The 20,303-nt window shown below is 37.4% G+C and overlaps 1 protein-coding gene across 42 annotated transcripts in view; it reads right to left on the reverse strand.

Moving 5' to 3' along the window:
* PTPRD (protein tyrosine phosphatase receptor type D) overlaps positions 1-20,303 on the reverse strand; it is a 2,307,989-nt gene that overhangs the window by 199,607 nt on the left and 2,088,079 nt on the right. For 30 of the 42 annotated variants that reach the window (XM_074394799.1, XM_074394802.1, XM_074394800.1 and 27 more), the window contains 5 exons: positions 14,716-14,904; positions 12,756-12,773; positions 11,047-11,157; positions 7,402-7,671; positions 3,688-4,269 (listed from right to left, as the gene is read on the reverse strand). In XM_074394799.1, coding sequence (XP_074250900.1) covers positions 3,688-4,269; positions 7,402-7,671; positions 11,047-11,157; positions 12,756-12,773; positions 14,716-14,904 — 1,170 coding nt within the window. The other 12 variants (XM_074394810.1, XM_074394809.1, XM_074394804.1 and 9 more) reach the window with 3 other exon arrangements.

Below are 20,303 nucleotides of genomic sequence, written 5' to 3' on the forward strand. Positions count from 1 at the left end.
ACGATTGTCAAAGATACACATTTTGGTTGAATTAGGTTTAGAAAAAAATCTGTTTCTTAGTTTAATCTTCCTGTCATCTTAAAATAAAGATATGAAATACTGTAGATTTCTATGTTTAAACTGGTGCTTATAAAACTTAAAGCCAAATTTAGCCTAATTAATTTAAAGTTAGTCAAATTTCAGCAAAATTTAGTGCTTGAGTGTAATGATCTTTCATAAACAAGTTCTTCCTTCCACTTCTTTTAGATAAACTTAGTTTTCTTTTCTTTTTTTTCATTTCTAAATGTTTTTATCTACTTCTGCACTGGAATAATCTAGTAGCTACCTCAGGATTTCAGAAGTTATATATAATTCTTAGATCGATATATGAATAAATGAAACAACTGTGTTTTTCTCTCCTGCCTCTTTTCATTTATTGAATACCTAGGTGGGCATAAAGCACACAAAAACGATTATATTAATGAATTATTAACTTAAAAGGTAATGGTAGTTGGTATGATTTAGCTCTGTGTCCCCACTCAAATCTCATCACAAACTGTAATCCCCATGTGTCAAAGGAGGGCCCTGTTGGGAGAGGATTGAATAATGGGGATGGTTTCTCCTATGCTGTTCTGGTGTTGGTGAGTTCTAATAAGATCTGATGGTTGTAAAAGGGGCTCTTCCCCCTTCACTCTTCTCTCTCCTGCCACCATATGAAGAAGGTCCTTGCTTCCCCTTCACCTTCTGCCATGACTGTAAGTTTCCTGAGGCCACCCCAGCCATGTGAAACTGTAAGTCAATTAACCCTCTTTCCTTGTAAACTACCCAGTTTGGGATATTTTTTTTTAATAGCAGTCTGAAAATGAACTAATACAGTAGTTAAAAGTATCCAGGATCCCTGGATTTCAATTCTGCTTTTCCACTTAGTAACCTTATGACCCAAGGCAAGTTTCTGAATCACTTTTTATCCTCTTTGATCTTCAATTTTCTCTTTGGCAAAGGTTTTGTGAGAATAAACACATGTAAATTTGTAGCATAGTGTATCCTGCATATGTTAGCCACCATTATGATGATATTTTACTTACTGAGTTATAAAATGATTCTCTCCATTATCTAATCTATACCCTGTTATAAATTTTACAGCAGCCCACAAAAATCCGTATGTTGACATCCTCATTCCCAGTATCTCAGAGCGTAACCTGATTTCAATATAACCTTTGCAGATGGAATTAGTTAAGAGGAGGTCATAAGAGTGGCCCTGGGTCAGGCACAGTGGCTCATGTCTGGATTCCCAGCACTTTGGGAGGCTGAGGTGGGTGGATCACCTCGAATCAAGAGTTCAAATCCAGCCTGAACAACACGGTGAAACCCTGCCCCTACTAAAATACAAAAAAAAAAAAAAAAAAAAAAGAGTAGCCCCAAGTCCATTATGACTAGTGTACTAATAAAAAAGGAAATTTGGGCACAGGCATGCTTACAGAAAGAACACAATGTATAGATGAAGGTAGTGATCAGATGATGCTTCTAAATGCCATGGTACAACAAATATTTCCAGCAAAGCAACAGAAGTCAGGTCAGCGGCATGAATTATAGTTCCCTCACAGCCTTCAAAAAGAATCAATCCTGCCAACATCTTGATCTCAGACTCCCAGGCCCAAGAACCGTGAGACAATAGATTCCTGTTGTTTAAACCACCTAGTAAGTGGTTCTTTTTTATAGGAGCACTAGAAAGCAAACAGAACCACTACACTCTGTAAAGGCGGTTAGTATTAAAGACTAGAAAACCAAAATTCAGAGAGAAGTGAAATAACCCACTCAAGGCTAATAAAGGATACCTTGGGATTCAAACCCTGGTTATGTTACTCCAAGGCCAGAGATTGAAGAGATACCACAGCTGAAAAACTTAAAAAGCTCAAAGTGGAATGTAGTTCCTATATAATTCCTTAAAATTTTTTAGTAGTTATGTAGCTGCTAAAACAGTATAATAAAAAGCAATCTCATTGTAGTTGACCATGTTTAGTTAAGAAAAAGCAGAACAAGACTTATAGATTTCTCCATTTTCCAATGAGAAGCTTTTCTGTTAAGAATAGCCTACAGCAATTTCCTTCATATTAACACAGCAAATGAATACAGAAGTACTGCAAATGGCACATAGAGAAGATCCATGGATAGTTTTTAATACAACTGTGGTGAGACATATTTTTATAGCTATCTTTTATACAGTGTAGTAGAGAAAAGAGTAAATCCATGTGCAAGCCAATGAGAATCAAATAACGGCATGAAAATAAAGCCAGGCAAACTATTAATACCAAGATGCCCTGAGATTCCTAGAAGCAAGGACAAATAGTTAAACACACTTCATATAAAAACCATGACATGAAAACAAGTCAGCGATTCACAGGTTTCAGTGAGACAGATGATAGATACATCATCTAGTTCTGGCATCTGAGAAAATTTATTAATTTATTGCCAGGATTAGCAATGAGTTATGTCTACAGACTATACTGTCTCCAATAATATGGTTATTATATAGATTTCAGAATAAAATAGCATGTTGTCAAAACATTAGTAGATTAATGCAGGTTTAAAAGATGCCAACACAATGAGGAGTCAAAGGAATAGCTCTCAGATGCTCAAGAATAAACTTTTTTTTTTTTTTTTTTTTTTTTTTTTGAGATGGTGACTTGTCAGTCTGTTTCCCAGGCTGGAGTGCAGTGGCACAATCTCAGATCATTGCCAACTCCACCTCACAGGTTCAAGTGAGTCAGCTGCCTCAGCCACCTGAGTAGCAGGGATTACAGGTGCCTTCTACCATGCCCAGCTAATTTTTTTATTTTTAGTAGAGAGGAGGTTTTGCCATGCTGGCCAGGCTGGTCTCGAACTCCTTACTTCAAGAGATCTGCCCACCTCGGCTTCCTGAAAGCGCTGTGATTACAGGCATGAGCCACCGCACGTCGCTCAAGAATAAACTTTAGAAGAGACCTGTTATTTTATATTAGCCCAAAACAAAACTAATTACCTTGAATCAAAGACCAAAGAGGTTTGATATCCTCTTAGGAAAAAAAAAAATGAGAGGGCCAAGTTTTCCTTCATAAAATAGTTTGCTATCTCCTGTGGCTCTTAGTAAAGTCAGCAAATCAGGTCCCAGAGTTTGATCTGAGACACTGGTCAACTGTCTTTCTTCATCCACTGAGGCCATACAAAGAAAAAACAGAAATTAAAGCCATTCAGAGAATATTTATTTTTAAGCCAGTAGCTTCTGGCAAATAGAAGCCATTTAAGTACCCAAGGCCCTGGAATAGTTTTACTTTTCAGCTTTTCTTGAACCATCCAATCTTACACAAATTAAATACTTTTTTTTGAGACCACCGTACCATGCTAGCTATTATAAAGAAGTATAGTTTCTCCAATCTCCAAACATTGCATGTGGGAGACATTTTTCTCTCTCATGCAGAGAAGTCTTCAAGTGATTCCCATACAAATTAAAAGAAGGAGTGTTAAAGGCATTGCTTTGCTTAAAATGATTATTTACTTTTTCAGATATCCATGCTTGTTCCTTTTCAGATATCTATCATCTCTTGCTTTGAAGCCGTAAATCTCGACAATTACAATTTCCACCATCTTTGTTCTTTCTTTGTTTCGGTCCTTCTCACCTCTTTGCACCAGCCCTTCCCACCTCCCCTACTTCCCATCCTGAACCAAACTCACCTCCGGTCTGGGTGATGACTTGTATGTCACTTGAAAGTGGGCCATCTCCAATTGAGGTGAAAGCCAGGACTTTGACAGAATATGTTTTCTGGGGCACTAAGTTGCCAATCGTAGTGATTTGGCTGTCAGCTACATTGTGTTTCATCCAGTTGTTGACATGCTGGGTGGGATCCATTGTATAATAAACTCTATATCCTTGGATCTGTCCATTTGGCTCTTCGGGTTCCTTCCACTGCACCAAAATGGTGGTCGAACTCAACATTCGTGCCTGGACATCCCTCGGGGCACTGGATGGCGCTTGCTCTGAGGTTTGTGTTAGCACAGGTTCGCTGGGAGGCCCCCGCCCAATGTTATTGACAGCAACAACCCTGAATTCGTAATCCGAGTAGGGACTCAGTCCAGCGACGCTGTAGCGTGTGGTCGCCACCCCGTCAATTTCTTTGTAAGGTTCCTCAGAGTTTTTGGGTTTATGCTGAATGATGTAATAAGACACAGGCTCCGGGTTCCCAGAGTCCCACGTCAGTGTGATGCTTGTAGCTGTGCTCTCGGTCACTACAGGAGTTCCTGGAGGTTTGGGTAAGGCTTGGGTGGGGGAAGATAAAAGACAGTGACTACCCATCATCCCTGTAATGTTTCAAGAATCTATAAACTCTGCTATGACAATGACAGGATTATGTATCTACTGCAGATTTAATTAAATAAAATTACAGCAAAGAATAATTTTCTGAGTAGCCAAAAAGTACAGTAAAACATACATAAGTGATACAAACCCTGCTTTTGCCAGAAGGGCTTGATAGCGTATTTTTAGGCTTGTATCCAAATCCTCTACGTATTAACTAAGTGATCCTGCACACATTTCTTAACCTCTCTTTGTTTTAGTTTCCTCATGTGAAAATGGGAAAAACAATAGTATTTAAGTTGTATTGTACAGCTGTATGTAACTGTATGTCATGAGTTTGCTGTGAAGATTAATGAGCCAATCCACTAAGAATATTAGAATGTAACTGGAACCCACAAAAAAACCTTACTATTACTTGCAGTTATACTATTCTTACACTAAAAGCTTGGCCAATTAGCCCCTTGCCCCAATAAATAAATGCTGTAACTGAAATACCAATACACAATGAAAAGAACAAAGTGTGGAATACGTTGAAATGAAATTAAATTGCTACGAAAGAATGGCATCTATGTTGTTGTAAGACATAGTACCATTACTAAAAATTTTCTTATAAATAATCTAATGAAAAGTTTTAAGGTAAAAAAGAACAGAAATTTCCAATCAGTGTTTTATTCCTAATATTTAAAAACCCTGAAGGAACTAAAGGCACATTCACAATCACTTTTTAAAGTATTACATCGTTTTTTTTTTTTTTTTTTGAGACAGAGTGTCACTCTGTCACCAGGCTGGAGTGCAGTGGAGCAAACTTGGCTCACTGCAACCTCCACCTCCCGGGTTCAAGCGACTCCCCTGCCTCAGCCTCCCGAGTAGCTGGGACTACAGGCACGTGCCACCATGCCAGGCTAATTTTTTATAGAGAAGGGGTTTCACCATGTTGGCCAGGATAGTCTACATCTCCTGATCTTGTGACCCACCAGCCTCGACCTCCCAAAGTGCTGGGATTACAGGCGTGAGTCACCACGTCCGGCCTGTATTGTCATATTAATATGCATTCCATATTCCATATCAGAAATATCTGATGTAGCTACCTTACAAATATTTGCAATAAAATCCATCTTTTTAGAGAACTAATTGTTTCCTTTTAGCACAAGAATACAACTATAAATAATACTAATTAAAAATATAAACTGTATTTTTTGGTGACCTCTTACTCAAGTGCCTTACTCTAAACAACGATTCTGAATGGCAGTGATACAAGGGTAGGAAGGGGAACTTTAATAGTTGACTCTTTAGAGAAAACCCAAAGGGTAACATTCATATAATCAGCCCATTAGTGTCCCTGTTTCCCTATCAATATAAAGGCAAGAAATATAACACTCCTAAGAATGGCATCTTTTCAAGAGCAGCAAACTTGTACTTCTGACTTACTGTAGAATTACGAATGCCTAGAACACTGCCTGGCACTCAGTAGGTTTTTAATGAGAACTGTTAAACAGTTAAATGAATAAATGAGTTGAAACCCATTCTCCTCACTCTCTTCAACCTGCTCTTTTGTTTTATTTTGCTTTCAAGATTCACCTTTATGTTTTATTTGTTTATATCTGAGGTGGAAATGATAGGGAAGCGGCAAGAGTCAGGAAAACAAAGATGAGAAGGTGAACAAAATATTAGTTTTAAGTGGTCACTGCTTTTGAATTCTTTAAGGTCTTCAGCAAAACTTCAAATATTTAAAGCTGCGATGGTAATGATGAAAAAAGGTGATTCAATATTTACACACTACTCAAAGAACTATGGAAAGATAATATTTTGCCAAGGGAATTTACTGAAAATAATAATAAAATGAAATCTGTTTAAATATTCTGGCCTGGCATTTTTCAAGGAGGTGAGCGATTCACATTTCCCCTACATGTCTTCCTGAACTTTCAAAGCAAATATAAATACTGCTAATTAAAGTTGTGCTCACTGATATTTAGCTGACATTATTAGTTTCACTTGTCACATTTACAGTACAGGTTTCATGTCTGTAATGTATGGATAAATACATGTGTGCTTATTATATTGAGGTTACATAATACAACATGATTTCACATGATTATAAATACTGACAATGTGTACCTTGGCTCTCATGTCATGTTATTAGAGTTTTGGCATATATGTGATATACATGCTTGGGTTAGAGATATAGTACCAATTATAACATGTGTATTGCATTTTCTAAGATCACCGCCTAGAATGACAGCTTTTCAAGAGTAGCAAACTTGTACTTCTGACTTACTGCTGCATTTCGAATGCCTAGAACGTTGTCTAGAAAAGGGAGATAATTTGTGTTCATTTTGCAATAGTTCTAGTCATTTGCAGAAAATTTAAGTTGCCCTATGTCTGACTCAATTTGCAAACACTTTCTAGCATTCTATAAACACTGGGTAAAAAAAACAAAAACTGGTATCCTCACATGCTTGCATTCTTTTTTTCTTTGGTTCAGAAATAACTCGTGTAATATAGTACTTTGGTTACATTTAGTATGTTTCTTAAAAGAATGTTTCTTGAGCACTCATCTATGCAAGGTGAAAGATAAAGCTAAAACAGAATGTAATACTGCTTACATTTTGATTTTTAATAGTAGGGCCTACCAAAAACTTAAATCATCTATTATTAGACTATGCTGATTTCAACTTTTTTTCTTCTTTTTAGTTTCTATTTAGAAATTTAAAGCATGTATTAATGCTCACATTGATTTTTCTTGGGATTCTTATCAAGATCCTGGGGTAGTATGTAGACTATACACATCAGTCCCACCCTAACAGTCAACCATGTCTCAAATTCCCAGTTCTGCCTGCTTAGTGTCTGGGCCTCCATGGACTCTCTTTTAATATTTTGATGATTATCTCTACATAGGCTGCCAGATGCTTTAAAGAAAAGTATCGGCCTATTTGGACTTGCATCTTATATATCACCACAGATATGGTTAGGTTATGCATACATTTAAAACACTTAAGAGTGACTTATTTTAGACTTTCAAGGATGGGCTTTCCAGAGGCATTAGTCACCGGGCCTGAGTGTACCCAGATCCTCAAAGCATGACCCATTGAGCATACCTTTGACAGTGATCTGTGCTATTGCTTCAATGACACCTAGTGTCGACATAGCAACACAGGTGTAATTTGCTGACTGTCTTACATCGTTCAGTTCTAGCACATTTCTTCCTATTGGCATATCATCTTCAGGTGTCAGATCTTCTGCCCCCAACATCCACTTTACATAAGGCATTGGTGACCCCACGGCCACACAGGTGATATTAACGCTTCCACCTGGCATGATTTCATGATTAGTGGGTGGGATAGAGAATCTTGGTGGGACACGGCGAACTGGAACAAAACACAAGGGAAAATGGTAACATATACAAGGCAAGAAAAAGTGGATTATTAAACACATGACATGCACCGTACAGACACGATTCAACAATTGAAACATACTGTGGATTGTCCAGAAACAAAACATAAAGAAAAACTGTGGATAATACAGACCATACAAGTATGGTGTGTGTATACACAGAATTATTTATTTAGTTTAGTCATTGATATCTTAGACACACTCATACAAAAACTGATTCAGACCTACAAGGGCCCCACAAAAACTGTCTACAAACTAACAGTACACAAACATCATGCATAAGATCAACACAGAAACATATACATACATGCATATAACAATGATTCTATGCATGCATGTATATGCAGAAAAGGGGGCTGGAAGGTCATCAGCATGTTTAAGTTGAGTATCACAACCGACTTCAGCGCTGTGCACTTCCAGTTGATGGGAATGTAGGTATGGGACCACACTGTCACATCCCGGCCCTGGAAAACATCACCTAGAGTACACTGCAAGTGCACTTTGTTTTCAGATTTACGGTGGATGCAGCCTCAAGACCTCACACTAACACTGGAACAAACACGGAAATGTACATACATATTGATTTACAGTCACAGAAGAAGAAACAGGCTAACACCAGTAGAGATACCGGATTGGGTCATGCAAGGCATGCACAAGATGGAACCTCAAGGCCCATGCTAAGGATATTGAGAGTATGGCTAGAATCCAAGAAAGCAATGACAGCCGAAGAAATAATGGGGCAATGGAAATAAACACGAAAGGGGGAGACAAATCATAATGACGGAAACACAGGAACTTAGTGGATGACAGGGTTGAAAGATATTAGATTAAGCTCAAGTTGTTAAAGGTAAGGATTGCAAATTCAAGAAGGGAGCTGGGTATTTCACATACAGGATTCCATTCAATTCGTATATAAGGTAAAACAACATAAATGACAACAAATCTTTTAAAAGGCTTTTTATGCCCACATTCAAATGGAGGGACATTGGATCTAAAACATATAGTGGGACATGACATTAAGAGAAGAGACCAAATTAAAGCAACGTAACACAGAAAAATTACCAAGCAATTACAGTTCAGTGTTCCTGCTTCAGATAATCTGCAGGTTTATGTGTGTTTAAGTAAATGTGTTTTGGACGTGATACAAGGAGAAGGTGAGAGATAAATTGGCTTCATCTTGGGCTTTTATCGGCAAAACGTCAGACCATAAGAATTTGAGTTCTACAGGGTAATCTTTAGTAGCATACCTTAAATACATTTAATAAAGTGATTTAAAAGTGATAAACAAACTGATAAATGACCTCATAACCCCAGGAAAAAGATAAGTAATTCTGTCTGAAAACTTTGTGGCTGCACTTAAGGTCGAGATAAACCTCTGCTGATTTGAGATGGCTCACTGCAATGGCCTCATGGGTGAATGACAGTCATAGGAGAAGAAGAGAAAGCTAAGCATGCCTCCTGCAGCCAATTCACAGAGGTTACACAAAGCAAGCAGGAGCCAGTGTAGACTCTGAGGTATCAAAGAACATATCAAGAAACATGGTGGAGAGTTTAGTCTTCATGCTTGGGATTAGGGGAAAAACTCTAAAAAGTCATTCTATGGGCAGCAGGCATCCTTCTAAGACAGAAATTAAAGGTGGGGTGGGAGACGGGAAGAGTGAAGCAGGAAGGAAAGCAGGAACACTGACCAAGTTCACTGGACCTTAGAGAGTTAAGTGTTACCAGTTCCCATGCACCCAGGTACATTCTCTCCCATCATGCACCACAGTTAGACACCACCAGCAAGCACCGGAAGCCATGGCCAGGGCATTCTCTGCTAAAACATACCATTAACCAAAAGAAGAACACAATGCAGCTACATTCATTTCATTTGTATTCTTTGTTATTGGTTTAATTAATAGTTTTGTAAGGTGGGTAAAAAGTAAAAAACACACCAACCTTCTCGCAGCTCTGAGGGATGTAGGGGGTTTGATGCAGAACACAATGAAATGAGGAAAGGAGAAAAACAAGGGAAACACAGAGAGAGTAAAAAGGCCATATCAAGGCTTTCAACTGCTACTTGAACATCTTATTTGCTCTAGTTCATCCTTCCTACCTCAGCTGGAAAAGTTAGCAATATCTCACGAACTAACATGGTATTAGAAACAATAGCTAGCATCATTTTGAAATTTTCCATGGAAGAAGGTACACATGCCTCATGCAGGTCACTATTGTGGCAAAAGGATCAAGGGACTTTCAAAAAATTTAGAGAAGAAATGGCTTTCTTCATATTTCCCCACCCCAGACTCCACAGAAAGAAAGGAGAGAAAAACATCCCCAGGGAAACAAAATTACCTCTAACAAAAATTTCAAAATCAAGCTAGGTATTTTCTTAAGGGAACCCATCCTACTGTAACTAAAAGTCCTCTCAGTCTTTTCTTTAAGCCCACCCCCACCCATGCCTTTTGTGGTTATTCACAGATATGTAGACCAGGAATAAGAACATTCCCACTGGAACAAAAAAAAAAAAAAACCACTACAGGAACTGGTTGAGAACTCTGGGAAAGAGGAAGTACTTCTTTCTAGCTGAATGGAAAGGCACAGCCATTCATGAGCTCAAAATTTAATCATTTCTGTAACTTCATGAGAACATCTTCATGAGAACGTATCCTCATAATTCATTCTTGTCTCAAGGACAACTCACATTACTCTTTAAGATACAGTTTTCCATGACAATCACAAAACTAAACATTTCGCTAAGTCTTAATAATTCAAAAAAAAAGATGTACCCTATGTGCACATATATGAATACACATGTATATATATTACTATGTGTTTATAATTAAGAAAGTACGCAAAGAACAAAATACAGCCGTGCTATTTGCATGTAGCACCTGTTTATAGAGTTAGCAGCTTTATCCTTACAGTTTCAGCAGCAGGGGTCATGAAGACATAAACACCTTTATGCTTGGAATTGCACAGAAAACTGATTAGTAGCACACCAAGCAATTATTTAGGGGGTTTAATAAGGAAGCAGAAGAGAAACAACAGAAAAAAAAGAAAAAGAAGAAAACCTCAAACAAATGCAAAGCACAGTTCAATCGATGCAGTAAAAACAGAAACCAAGATATAAAAATGCAAATATACTTACAAACTTCAAGCCTCGGGATAGATTATACTCAAGAGTGGTCTTTTGGGGTTAAACAACATATTTGAAAATTTTTACTTCTCTATTTACTAAAATGTTTCAGCCACTGTCACTATTACCAAATCAGCTTGTTAACTACTGAAATAACACCACAGACCCTGCAGCATCTCAACTCCCCCTGAGCCTGAATGAAAAAGCGATGCCAAGGTTGTGTCATTCCTACCTCTGACATATAAATTGGCAGGAGCGGAATAGCGAGTGCCCGCGCTGTTGGTGGCAACACACTCATATTTTCCTTGGTCAGACTCTTCACTCTGCTCAATCTGAAGGGCTCCTGTATGGATATAAAATATATTGCCAAAGAGATGATCAGAGAAGGCTTTCTCAGTTCGGAAAGCTAAACCTCTTAACAATATGAAAAGCCCTGCAAAGCGAAGGTCCGCTCAACGTCGATTCAATCTCTTGCTAAGTTGCACAGACAGAAAATGATGCGATGAGAAAAACATATAGAGATTATTTTTTTTTTACATCATCAATGCTAGCATTAGAAAAAATATCTCTTTTCCCAAGCAAGACTTCTAGTCATAATTAACACTCTTATTTCCTAGACTAATAAAATGAAGATGGGTGAGACTGCTTCAAGGAAGTATGGCTTTTAAATAAAACAAAAGATTAATTTTTGGTTTTGTTTTGTTTCATTTGGTATCAAAAGTGGCGCAAAAGGTAGGTACGCTCAAAAAAAACCAGGCTGGGTTTTCAAGAAAGTCTTCTGCTGAAGAAAGCCAAAAATACGCAGCAAGCACAAAAAAAGGCTGCACAAAGCAAAAAAATTAAAATTAGTCATTATAAATTATCAAAATATCACTTTAAGAAACAAAACTCCCTTAAGACATGCAGATTTTTAAGAAAAGAAAGACAGTTTTCCACGACTTACAATCAGTGATTACGTTTGCTGAAAAACAAAGAGCAGTTGAATTAGAAGATTTTTAAAAAGTTAAAAGGCACGGCCCGTGCCACAAGGAAGAGCCAACCAACCACTGCTTGAGGACCCTGAGACGGATCCCCTAAGACACCCATCAAAATCCACCAGTGGGATTAGCAGTGTGGTGTCACAAAACCCCAAGAAAAATACAAAACAAGAATTACAAAAGCAATGCACACGGACTCAAAGTATGAAAAACCAGCAATACCACATACCACCAAGAATACTGAGCACCTTTTGTTTCCATAGCCTGAAGGACAGAAGATCCAAAAATCCGGAGACGAGTAATCCAAGAAAAAAAGAAGTGGGGAAAAAAGCATTGCTGTCAGATTGTAGACGAGTGGGATCAGGTGGAAAGGGGAGTCATTCTTTGACTTTTAAGACAGTAAGAGAAAAAAGAATTGAAGAACAAAAGCAAAAACCTTTTGAAAGATAAAGACAAAAAGCAGATGTTCCAGGGTGTCTTCTGCATGTCTGCCACTGTTCTCCAGACCACCTTGGCTTGGGTCCAGAACAAGAACAGCTAAGGAAGAAAAAAAATGATCTTTTTTTTTCTCCGGTTGGACAAAAAAAAAGGAAAAAGAAGAAAAAAAAAAAAAGAAAAAGGAAAAAGGAAGAAGAAGAAAAGGAAAAAAAGAGGGACAGATGGTACGCTGTGACTGGTCTGTGGTCTAAAGACCTGGATATGCTTTCTTTGAAGCATATCACAACTTAAATAATCGTTTTCATAAAGAAAGAAATGAACAAAACAAAGAGAAAAAGAAAAAGGAAAGGAAAGTTCACAATATGAGAGTCACTGATTATAACCAAACAGTACAAAGAGGAAAATAAAAATACAAAGTTGATGGACATTATTGGAACGATGCTGAAAACAGGACAAAGATGAGAGGGATGAAAGGACAGAAGGAATGAGTAAGATCATTCTGTGAACGTTAGTTCAGCACTCTTACCTCTTATTGGTGTACCACCTGGGTGGATAATATGAATGCAAATAAGATTAGAAAGAAGAAGCATTAGTACGAGAAGAAGGAGGCTAGGGCTGGGGAGAAGAATTAAATTAGGTTTACAGAATTAAATAAGGTCTTAAAAGAAACTTGAAATACTATACTGGTAAAACAGGAATATATTAGGTAGTATTATTAGATCATAAAAAGCAAGTTGCATTATACCGCAGAGGGTAAAGACCGCAATAGGCAGCATTGCCTTTCTCAGAGAAGCAACTGAGTTCTCAGATCTGGGGTCATATAGGGTTAGAAATATATCTTATATGCCTCATATCTCTTAAAAGGAACTAGACAATATTTTTAAAGACATAGTTTAGGAAAACACTGGCTAATCTATTTAAGTATATATATAGATATGCATATATATATATACTGTGATAGGAAACTCTAAAGACTATCTGGAAACAAACAGTGCTGATTGGATAGCTTATACTATTTGCTATGCTACATTGGTGTGCTATAACTTGTGTACTATTTAATTTTTCTACACAGTGTTCTTACAATAACAGTTCTGTGGAGGTGTGTGTGGGCGCCACGACAGAGATCTGGTGTCTACACTGACAGTTAGTAAAATGCATGCCATGCATTTTATTATTAATAATAATATTCTGGATATGGAAATTAGTGGGGTTGAAGTGCGCTTCAGAACTAAGCACTTACCAATAGATTCTGGAGATTTAAATACGGAGAGAAGAAAGACAGCATAAAAATATTATTATATTCCTTATAATTTGGTACAAATTTTTCAGAGTTAAAGCTTTATATACTAAATCATCTATGTTACATGTGAATAATTAATTCTTTATTTACAATAACAGAATGCTAATCTACACAATTCTGCTGACAACAAGCAAAAGAGGCAGTTAACAAGACGCTTTAACATCACAGGACAGGTCAAAAGCTGAGAATTCTGGGAAGACAGGCAGTTAAACAACTTAGAATTCTATATCAATATTACTACCAATGTCAAAGTAAACAGCTTATTAGTATACGTCCCTGTGACATTACCTAGGGACAGGCTCTAAAACTTAAGAAATTTAGAATTATCTCTACTTTTCTAGTCTAAGAGAGCAAAGGCATAAACTTGGGATGGGAATGGGAAGAGGAGGAAAGGGCAAAGAGAGAGAAAACGGCAAAAGCTGGAGTCTACACCAAAAGCAGACTTCTGTAGATCCAGTCACTGGAGGGTTCAAAAACCTTGAGTGTGGGCGCACACTACTGTGGCTAAGGTGTAGAAAATGTCCACTCACAATGATATTAGCAGAGTATCGATAAAAATCCCCTCCTTTCACTGGTATTTAAGACTTTTTAAAAAATACATCTGGTTCCTCATGAGATAAGGTTTCTATGTTTTATGTATCAGTGACAAGAAAGCAGATGTGCCCAGACTTACTAAACTTTGGTACTTTGATGAGTTCAAAGGTAGAAAAGACAGCAGAAAACATACTTCAATAAAATTGAATCATTTAGTGTTTAATATGAACATTTTGTTTTTTAATGGATACAACCATTGGAACTCCTTGCAAGTTCTGAATGAAGTCCAATGTTGAAATAAATTTGTTTCAAAAGAAAGCAGAGAAAGAAGAAAGAAAGAGGAGAAAATGGATCCATCAAATACTGCAAAAAAGCAGTAACTTAAAAAATTATCAAAAATACAGTCACAGCAGTGAGCAATGTGGATTAAACAGAAGCTGCAAAACACACAGAAAAAGGAGAAAGACAGACTCTGAAACAGGCTATGACGTCACAAACATGGACCACCCATTAAGTAACAGAGAAAGAGAAGAGGGAGAAAAATCAGTACCTAGAAATTAAAAATAAATAAAATTGAAAATAAAAATAAAGAGAGAGAAAAATTTAAAAAAAAGTTATCTGGGAGTTAGTAGAAACAGTAACAAGACCCTACCTGATCGTAACTGCTTAATACGACCATTGTTGTTGCTTGTGTCCACGGGTAAGAAATCTTTAAACCAAGTGATTTCTGGATCCGGATTGCCACTGGCTGCACAAAGCATGGTGGCCGTGCGCGTACGTTCAACCACCTTCAACTGTGGGCCCATGTCAATGGTAGGGAAGCCCCTGGGAATCTGATCTTCTGCAAGACAAAAGGCGATAGAAAACATTCAGTTAATAAGTCAGATGCCCCAAATTCAAGACTGTCCAGAAATTTCTCCCTTTACCTTATTCAGCGCTTGCTGAGAACCTAACACAACCCAGGTACTAATGAATTAGAACACGGTCACAGTGCCGTCACAGTCTACACAAGAGGCCAATACACTAACATGGAGCTCAGACGGGGCTGGCTATGATGAGGGGGATGCAGCGAGCTTTTCGACAGCAAAGAGGGAGTAAGAATCATAGCATTTGTGCCTGAGATCCATGAGTATCCAGAGGAAGACCTGATTTAAAATTGGCATTTAGGAAAGAACAAAATCGGCCAAGTCACACAAAAGGGAGCACGAGATTTGAGAAAGATTCAGCAATGTCACAAGTGTAGGCTGAAAGGTTTCGCTGAGAGAGCAGCATGGAAGCTAGCTGTTTAGAAGCTGATATATTTTTCTTATAACTCCATGTTTTTCCACACAAGCATAAGGTTCAACCCAAACTGATTACTTTGTAAGGAGCTTCAATTAACCAGAAAATTGTTTGAGGATGATTTACAGAAGAAGAGCACAAGCAATTCCATATTAATGGCACAAAAGCATGTGTTCCTTACAGGGAAAAGAGAATGCTTTCCTCCATTCCAAAGACCTGCACCATTTTCAGTAAATAAAAACTTTAAATCCCTAAATTTGAATCTCCAACTCATCCAAAGTTGACTTCTTGCTGCCCACATTGAAACTGTTCCGGATCCCAGCTATTAAGAAATTAAAATCCACTTAAATCCCACAATCATGCCCCACACGGATAACTGACATTGCCAGCTCTTCCAGCCAGCATCAGAAAGGTATGTTCTGTCTAAGCACTGAAGGAATTTTAGTGAGATGGGTGGCAATTATCCAAATTAGAACATGACCATTTGTTTGAAGATCATGAAACATTTTTACTTCCAATTGAGTCTGGCATTGATTTAATCAATACTCCCGCCTCATGACCACTGATAAATTTTCATAAGCCACCAATTCCGTATTTACTCAAAAGTATTAACACCAGTGAGTAAGACATTTAAATCATCAGAACTGGCATACTGCTTCTCCTTGGATGCTTCCTAGAAGCTCCAGTACAATCCATGAATCCACAGTTGATCGTGAATCTTACCGAGGTTATGTTACAATTTCTAATAAGGCAGCTCCATTTTGATGCCTGCACTGTGTTCTCAGTCAACAGTACGTGTTCTCCACCTCTCCCCCTCTGAAGTGGAGGGGTAAACTCAGTCTCCTAAACCTGGCTAGCAAAGTCCTTTTCAGTCAGGTCTCATTTTTCTCAGCCTCTTAGGGATCACCTCTCTCATAGCAACTTTTCCCTCTGCCCACATCGAAATTCTCACCACTTCCCAGACAAATCATGTCTGTTGGGTATTCTATGCCTCTAGGAAGCCACGAAGCCAGTCACCTTCTTTGTAAATCTTTTCCAAATTCTCTCAGACTCATTTCATCTTTCCTCCTCAGAGCTACCCAAATCCACTGTCTCCTGCTTATTAACTCACACGTTTATCCCTCCATACCAGGAGTTCCTCCAGGTATCATTTGTATTCTGCCCCCTTGCCATCATGCTAGCCTGAGTTTCCAGGTTTTAAGACAAACACCAGTGATTCCCAAGCTTAAGTATAAATATATCTCAGAGACTATTAAAAAAAATCTCCTTCTATGCAGAACTTCTGGTAGAGAGGCAACCAGAGGAATAGTTAAGAACCCAGAGAGATTTTCAATGCGAACGGTGAAAGAATGAAAGATGCCACCAAAGATTAAAGCTCCCAAGAAAGAGAAAGTTCAGTGAACAGCAGGTACAGTTACTGTGGAATAAAATTGATGGACTATTAAGGAAAAGTGTAGACTCTGGCTCTCCCTCTGGGCAGGACAGAGGGTCTTTATCTTTTACTAACATAGTCTGTAAAGACCAAAGGAAGCTGAGCAAAGTTTGATTTAACACCTGATTCATGACAGAATACCTTCCTATCAGACCAGGTAGTTATGGCTGGGTATTAAAGACATTTATACAAATAATTAACTGCAATGAGCAAAATTTTACTGAAGCTGAAAGACATGGCTTTTTTGTGGAAGCAGTAATACATTGCTTTTGTGAATGTTTACACATCATCAGCCAAGCAGGAGTCTACAGTGGATGTGTGTCAGAAACAGTAGTTAAAAACAGAATTTCGAGATGATTTTTCAAGGCTCCAAGAGAAAGTTAAAAATTAAAAGTCGGATGCAAATTAGGCTATGCCAGTTTTAATAATCTATTCCACCTGCATTTCATCAGGCTATTGTTTATGTCTTTAATGGTGTTGCCAATATATTTACATCTACAACATAGTTGTAGATGTTGTTTGGGGTGGGGGGAGGAAAGAGCAGAAAGATCAATAGCTGCTCTACCACACACATTATATTATTAAATATCTCGCCTGGCAGCTATTGATACAAAGTACTTCAAAGGATAAAACTAATTTACCTCAAGTGCTCTGAAGTCAACTATACTGCCTTCATAGAAATGAGTTTCTGAAAAAGCTCTTAGATTTTGTTGTTGTTATGCTCCCTTTTTAAAACAACCAACTTAGGTTCATCAAAAATCACCTTGGGATGCGTGGGTGGTTTCCGTATGTCCGAGGACACTGTATCTCTCCCATGGTGTTTAAGTGCTAGTTACATTTGCCTACATAAATATTGCTCTGCTAGTCATTAGTTTTCTTCTATAAGTTCATCTCTCAGAAGAACTGGGCCAATATTCAGTGCTGATCAGCAGCAAGTGCCAAAGGCTTAAGATTGTTGAGTCACTTATTAAAGGCTCTTACCAAAGAAATCTAGATTTAATAACCATTTATAAAAAATGAAGTCCTCACCTTGGGGACAGCTGACGAAATTGACTTGTGCCCTCCTGAAAATCAGTCTAATACATTTGCATGACCTTTCTTTCCCTTCTTGGCTCATAAAGAACACTCCAGAGCCCCCTTTTCATATACAGGAGTGCACAATAAAGATAATCCTTCTTGCATACTAATGGGGCAGAGAATGTAAAGAACGTTCCTTTCTTATTTTTAATAAGGGTAATTAAATTCTATCCATCCTCCTTTTGCACAGAATCTCTTTGAATGCACTTTCTTCATTAAATTTTCATGAGAAACATCACAATGTAACAGATTCAAATAGCCAGAGCCATTACACATTGACAGTTGTGGCTTGTTTCCAATTTGACCGTCAGGTATTTGGCAATAAAACTCAGTATTCAACATAAAACAAACTGTAGAAATAATGAAATTTCTAATTGGAATGCTTATCTCAGTGGGTGTAGTTTAGAAGATGTTAATTGCTTTTTTCTTTACCCTCTACATTTATTAGTGATTTATAGAAAACTGCCTCAGCCATTTGATAACATCAATTTTGACAGCTCCTCAAATGTGTGGTGCCAGGAACTTGCGAATCCAATCAATATCTTTAATATCTTCACCACACAAACTTTCGCAGGAAAAAGCAGCTAGCAAAAATTAACAAACTGTCAATATGCTAGTAGCTTTAAACTTTTACATGAGGTGAAAAGAAAAACATTTTGTCCTATTCATTAATGTGCTCATTAAACTTTAAAGTGCCTTACTTATCACTGTTCCATATTAATATTCAATCATGCAGAATTAGCTACTAATTCATCAACAGTTTAAATCAGACTTGACCTTCACAGAGCCATTTGGTCTGTCATTTTGAGAGGCCATTAAAGGGCAAATTACTATATACTTCCGCTTGGTGAATCACAGAGTCATACATATTTTCTTTGGAATGGCAGCTATAATAGACTGGGAAATACAGCACATTCTTTGAATCTGTTGGTGTCTTAGTGAAATATGCTGATATAAGACTTTCAGTTCCATTAAGGAAAGAGAAAAACGAATGTGGGCATTTTCCAGTTAACTTCCCATTGTTGTAGAACTTTTTAACAACCCTGACCTGCCCAGGACTTGAAAGGAATCAATCTATGAGGAAAATAGTCTGACATTGTGCTGTAGGTAATCATGACTTATGTATCTGTGAATGATCAAGTAATAGGTTTTGCATAACTTGCTCAATTAACTATTTTCATTGTTCATGCATAAACAATAATAATGACACTCTTCCACTCCACTTTCACAAACACTGAATCTCTTCTTTGAAAGGAAGCCAGGAAATTCTAAACTCCCTGCTAAGTCTACAAACTCCTTTTGAGGTGATCCTAAGTAGCCCTTCTTGCCTAATCTTGCTAGGGCTCTTGCTGCATAGATTCCACCAGGCTAGTCCTCTGACTCTAATCCCAACTGATTTAAAGAAGTCTTCAATAAAAAACTGTTTGCCATGATCCTCGGAAAAATCCCAACCTCTTCCAAGCTAATAAATGCCCTCTTTTCCTTTTGAACAAATTTTAGGCTCTTTAATTAATCAACAGTATAAATACAGAAAATCCATATTTTCAGATGATTCATTCCTAAAAATAAATTTTAAAAATATTTAAATACCTGGGCTGTCAAAGTTTGTTATGAATTACTGAAAACACTGAAACCAACTGTTTCCCCCTATATCATGGCAGGCATTTTTCTTTTAATGATTCAGGGAAGAGGAATTAAACATTCCTCATCTTGGGAAGTGAATCATGATAAGAAGCCTATATGGCTTTCTTAAAGAAAATGATATTTTTAAAAGATGATGTCAAGAAGTCAGAGTTTGGGTTTTTCCTTTCAAAAGTTTTTCAGAAAATATCCATTTGGGCAAAATAATAAAAATCAAGAAACACCTCTGTACAAAGTCCCCCTGGGCTAGTTCTAACAGACCCATTAATAGCTCAGCTCTGGAGAGGGAAAATCTCTCAACGAGATTTGTCTAATATGATATTCTTACTAAATCCCACCTTTAACAGAATGAGATTTAGTAAGAGCATCATATAAGACAAATTTAACATTTTATATACTACAAAGTGCTATAATGGCCCGTATCTCTAAAACACAAATATTTGAGCCTTATTAGAGTTCCTTGAAGTAAATAAGGGTGATACCATTATTGTTTTTTGTGGCTATAAAACAAAGACTCAGTAATATTGTTATTTGTTTCATATCCCACAAACAGTAAAAAAAAAAAAAAAGAAACTTTTTTAGTTCTAGATTTGGTGTATTTTTATTGTGTAATGTTTCCTCTATTAAAATTGCTACTCTTCAAATAAATACTCATCATGCAGTGATGAAACTCTTAATCGGAGTCAACTCATGATGAATGGCACAACAAAAAAGTTTGACTACTTGGTCATCTTTTACTTTTTTCAGCGGCATGGACTAGATACTAAAGTTCCATGGGATGTAATAATTCTTAAAAAATAGATTTACAT

Source organism: Saimiri boliviensis, chromosome 2 (assembly GCF_048565385.1).
Source record: "Saimiri boliviensis isolate mSaiBol1 chromosome 2, mSaiBol1.pri, whole genome shotgun sequence".
NCBI classification, from domain to species: Eukaryota; Metazoa; Chordata; class Mammalia; order Primates; family Cebidae; genus Saimiri; species Saimiri boliviensis.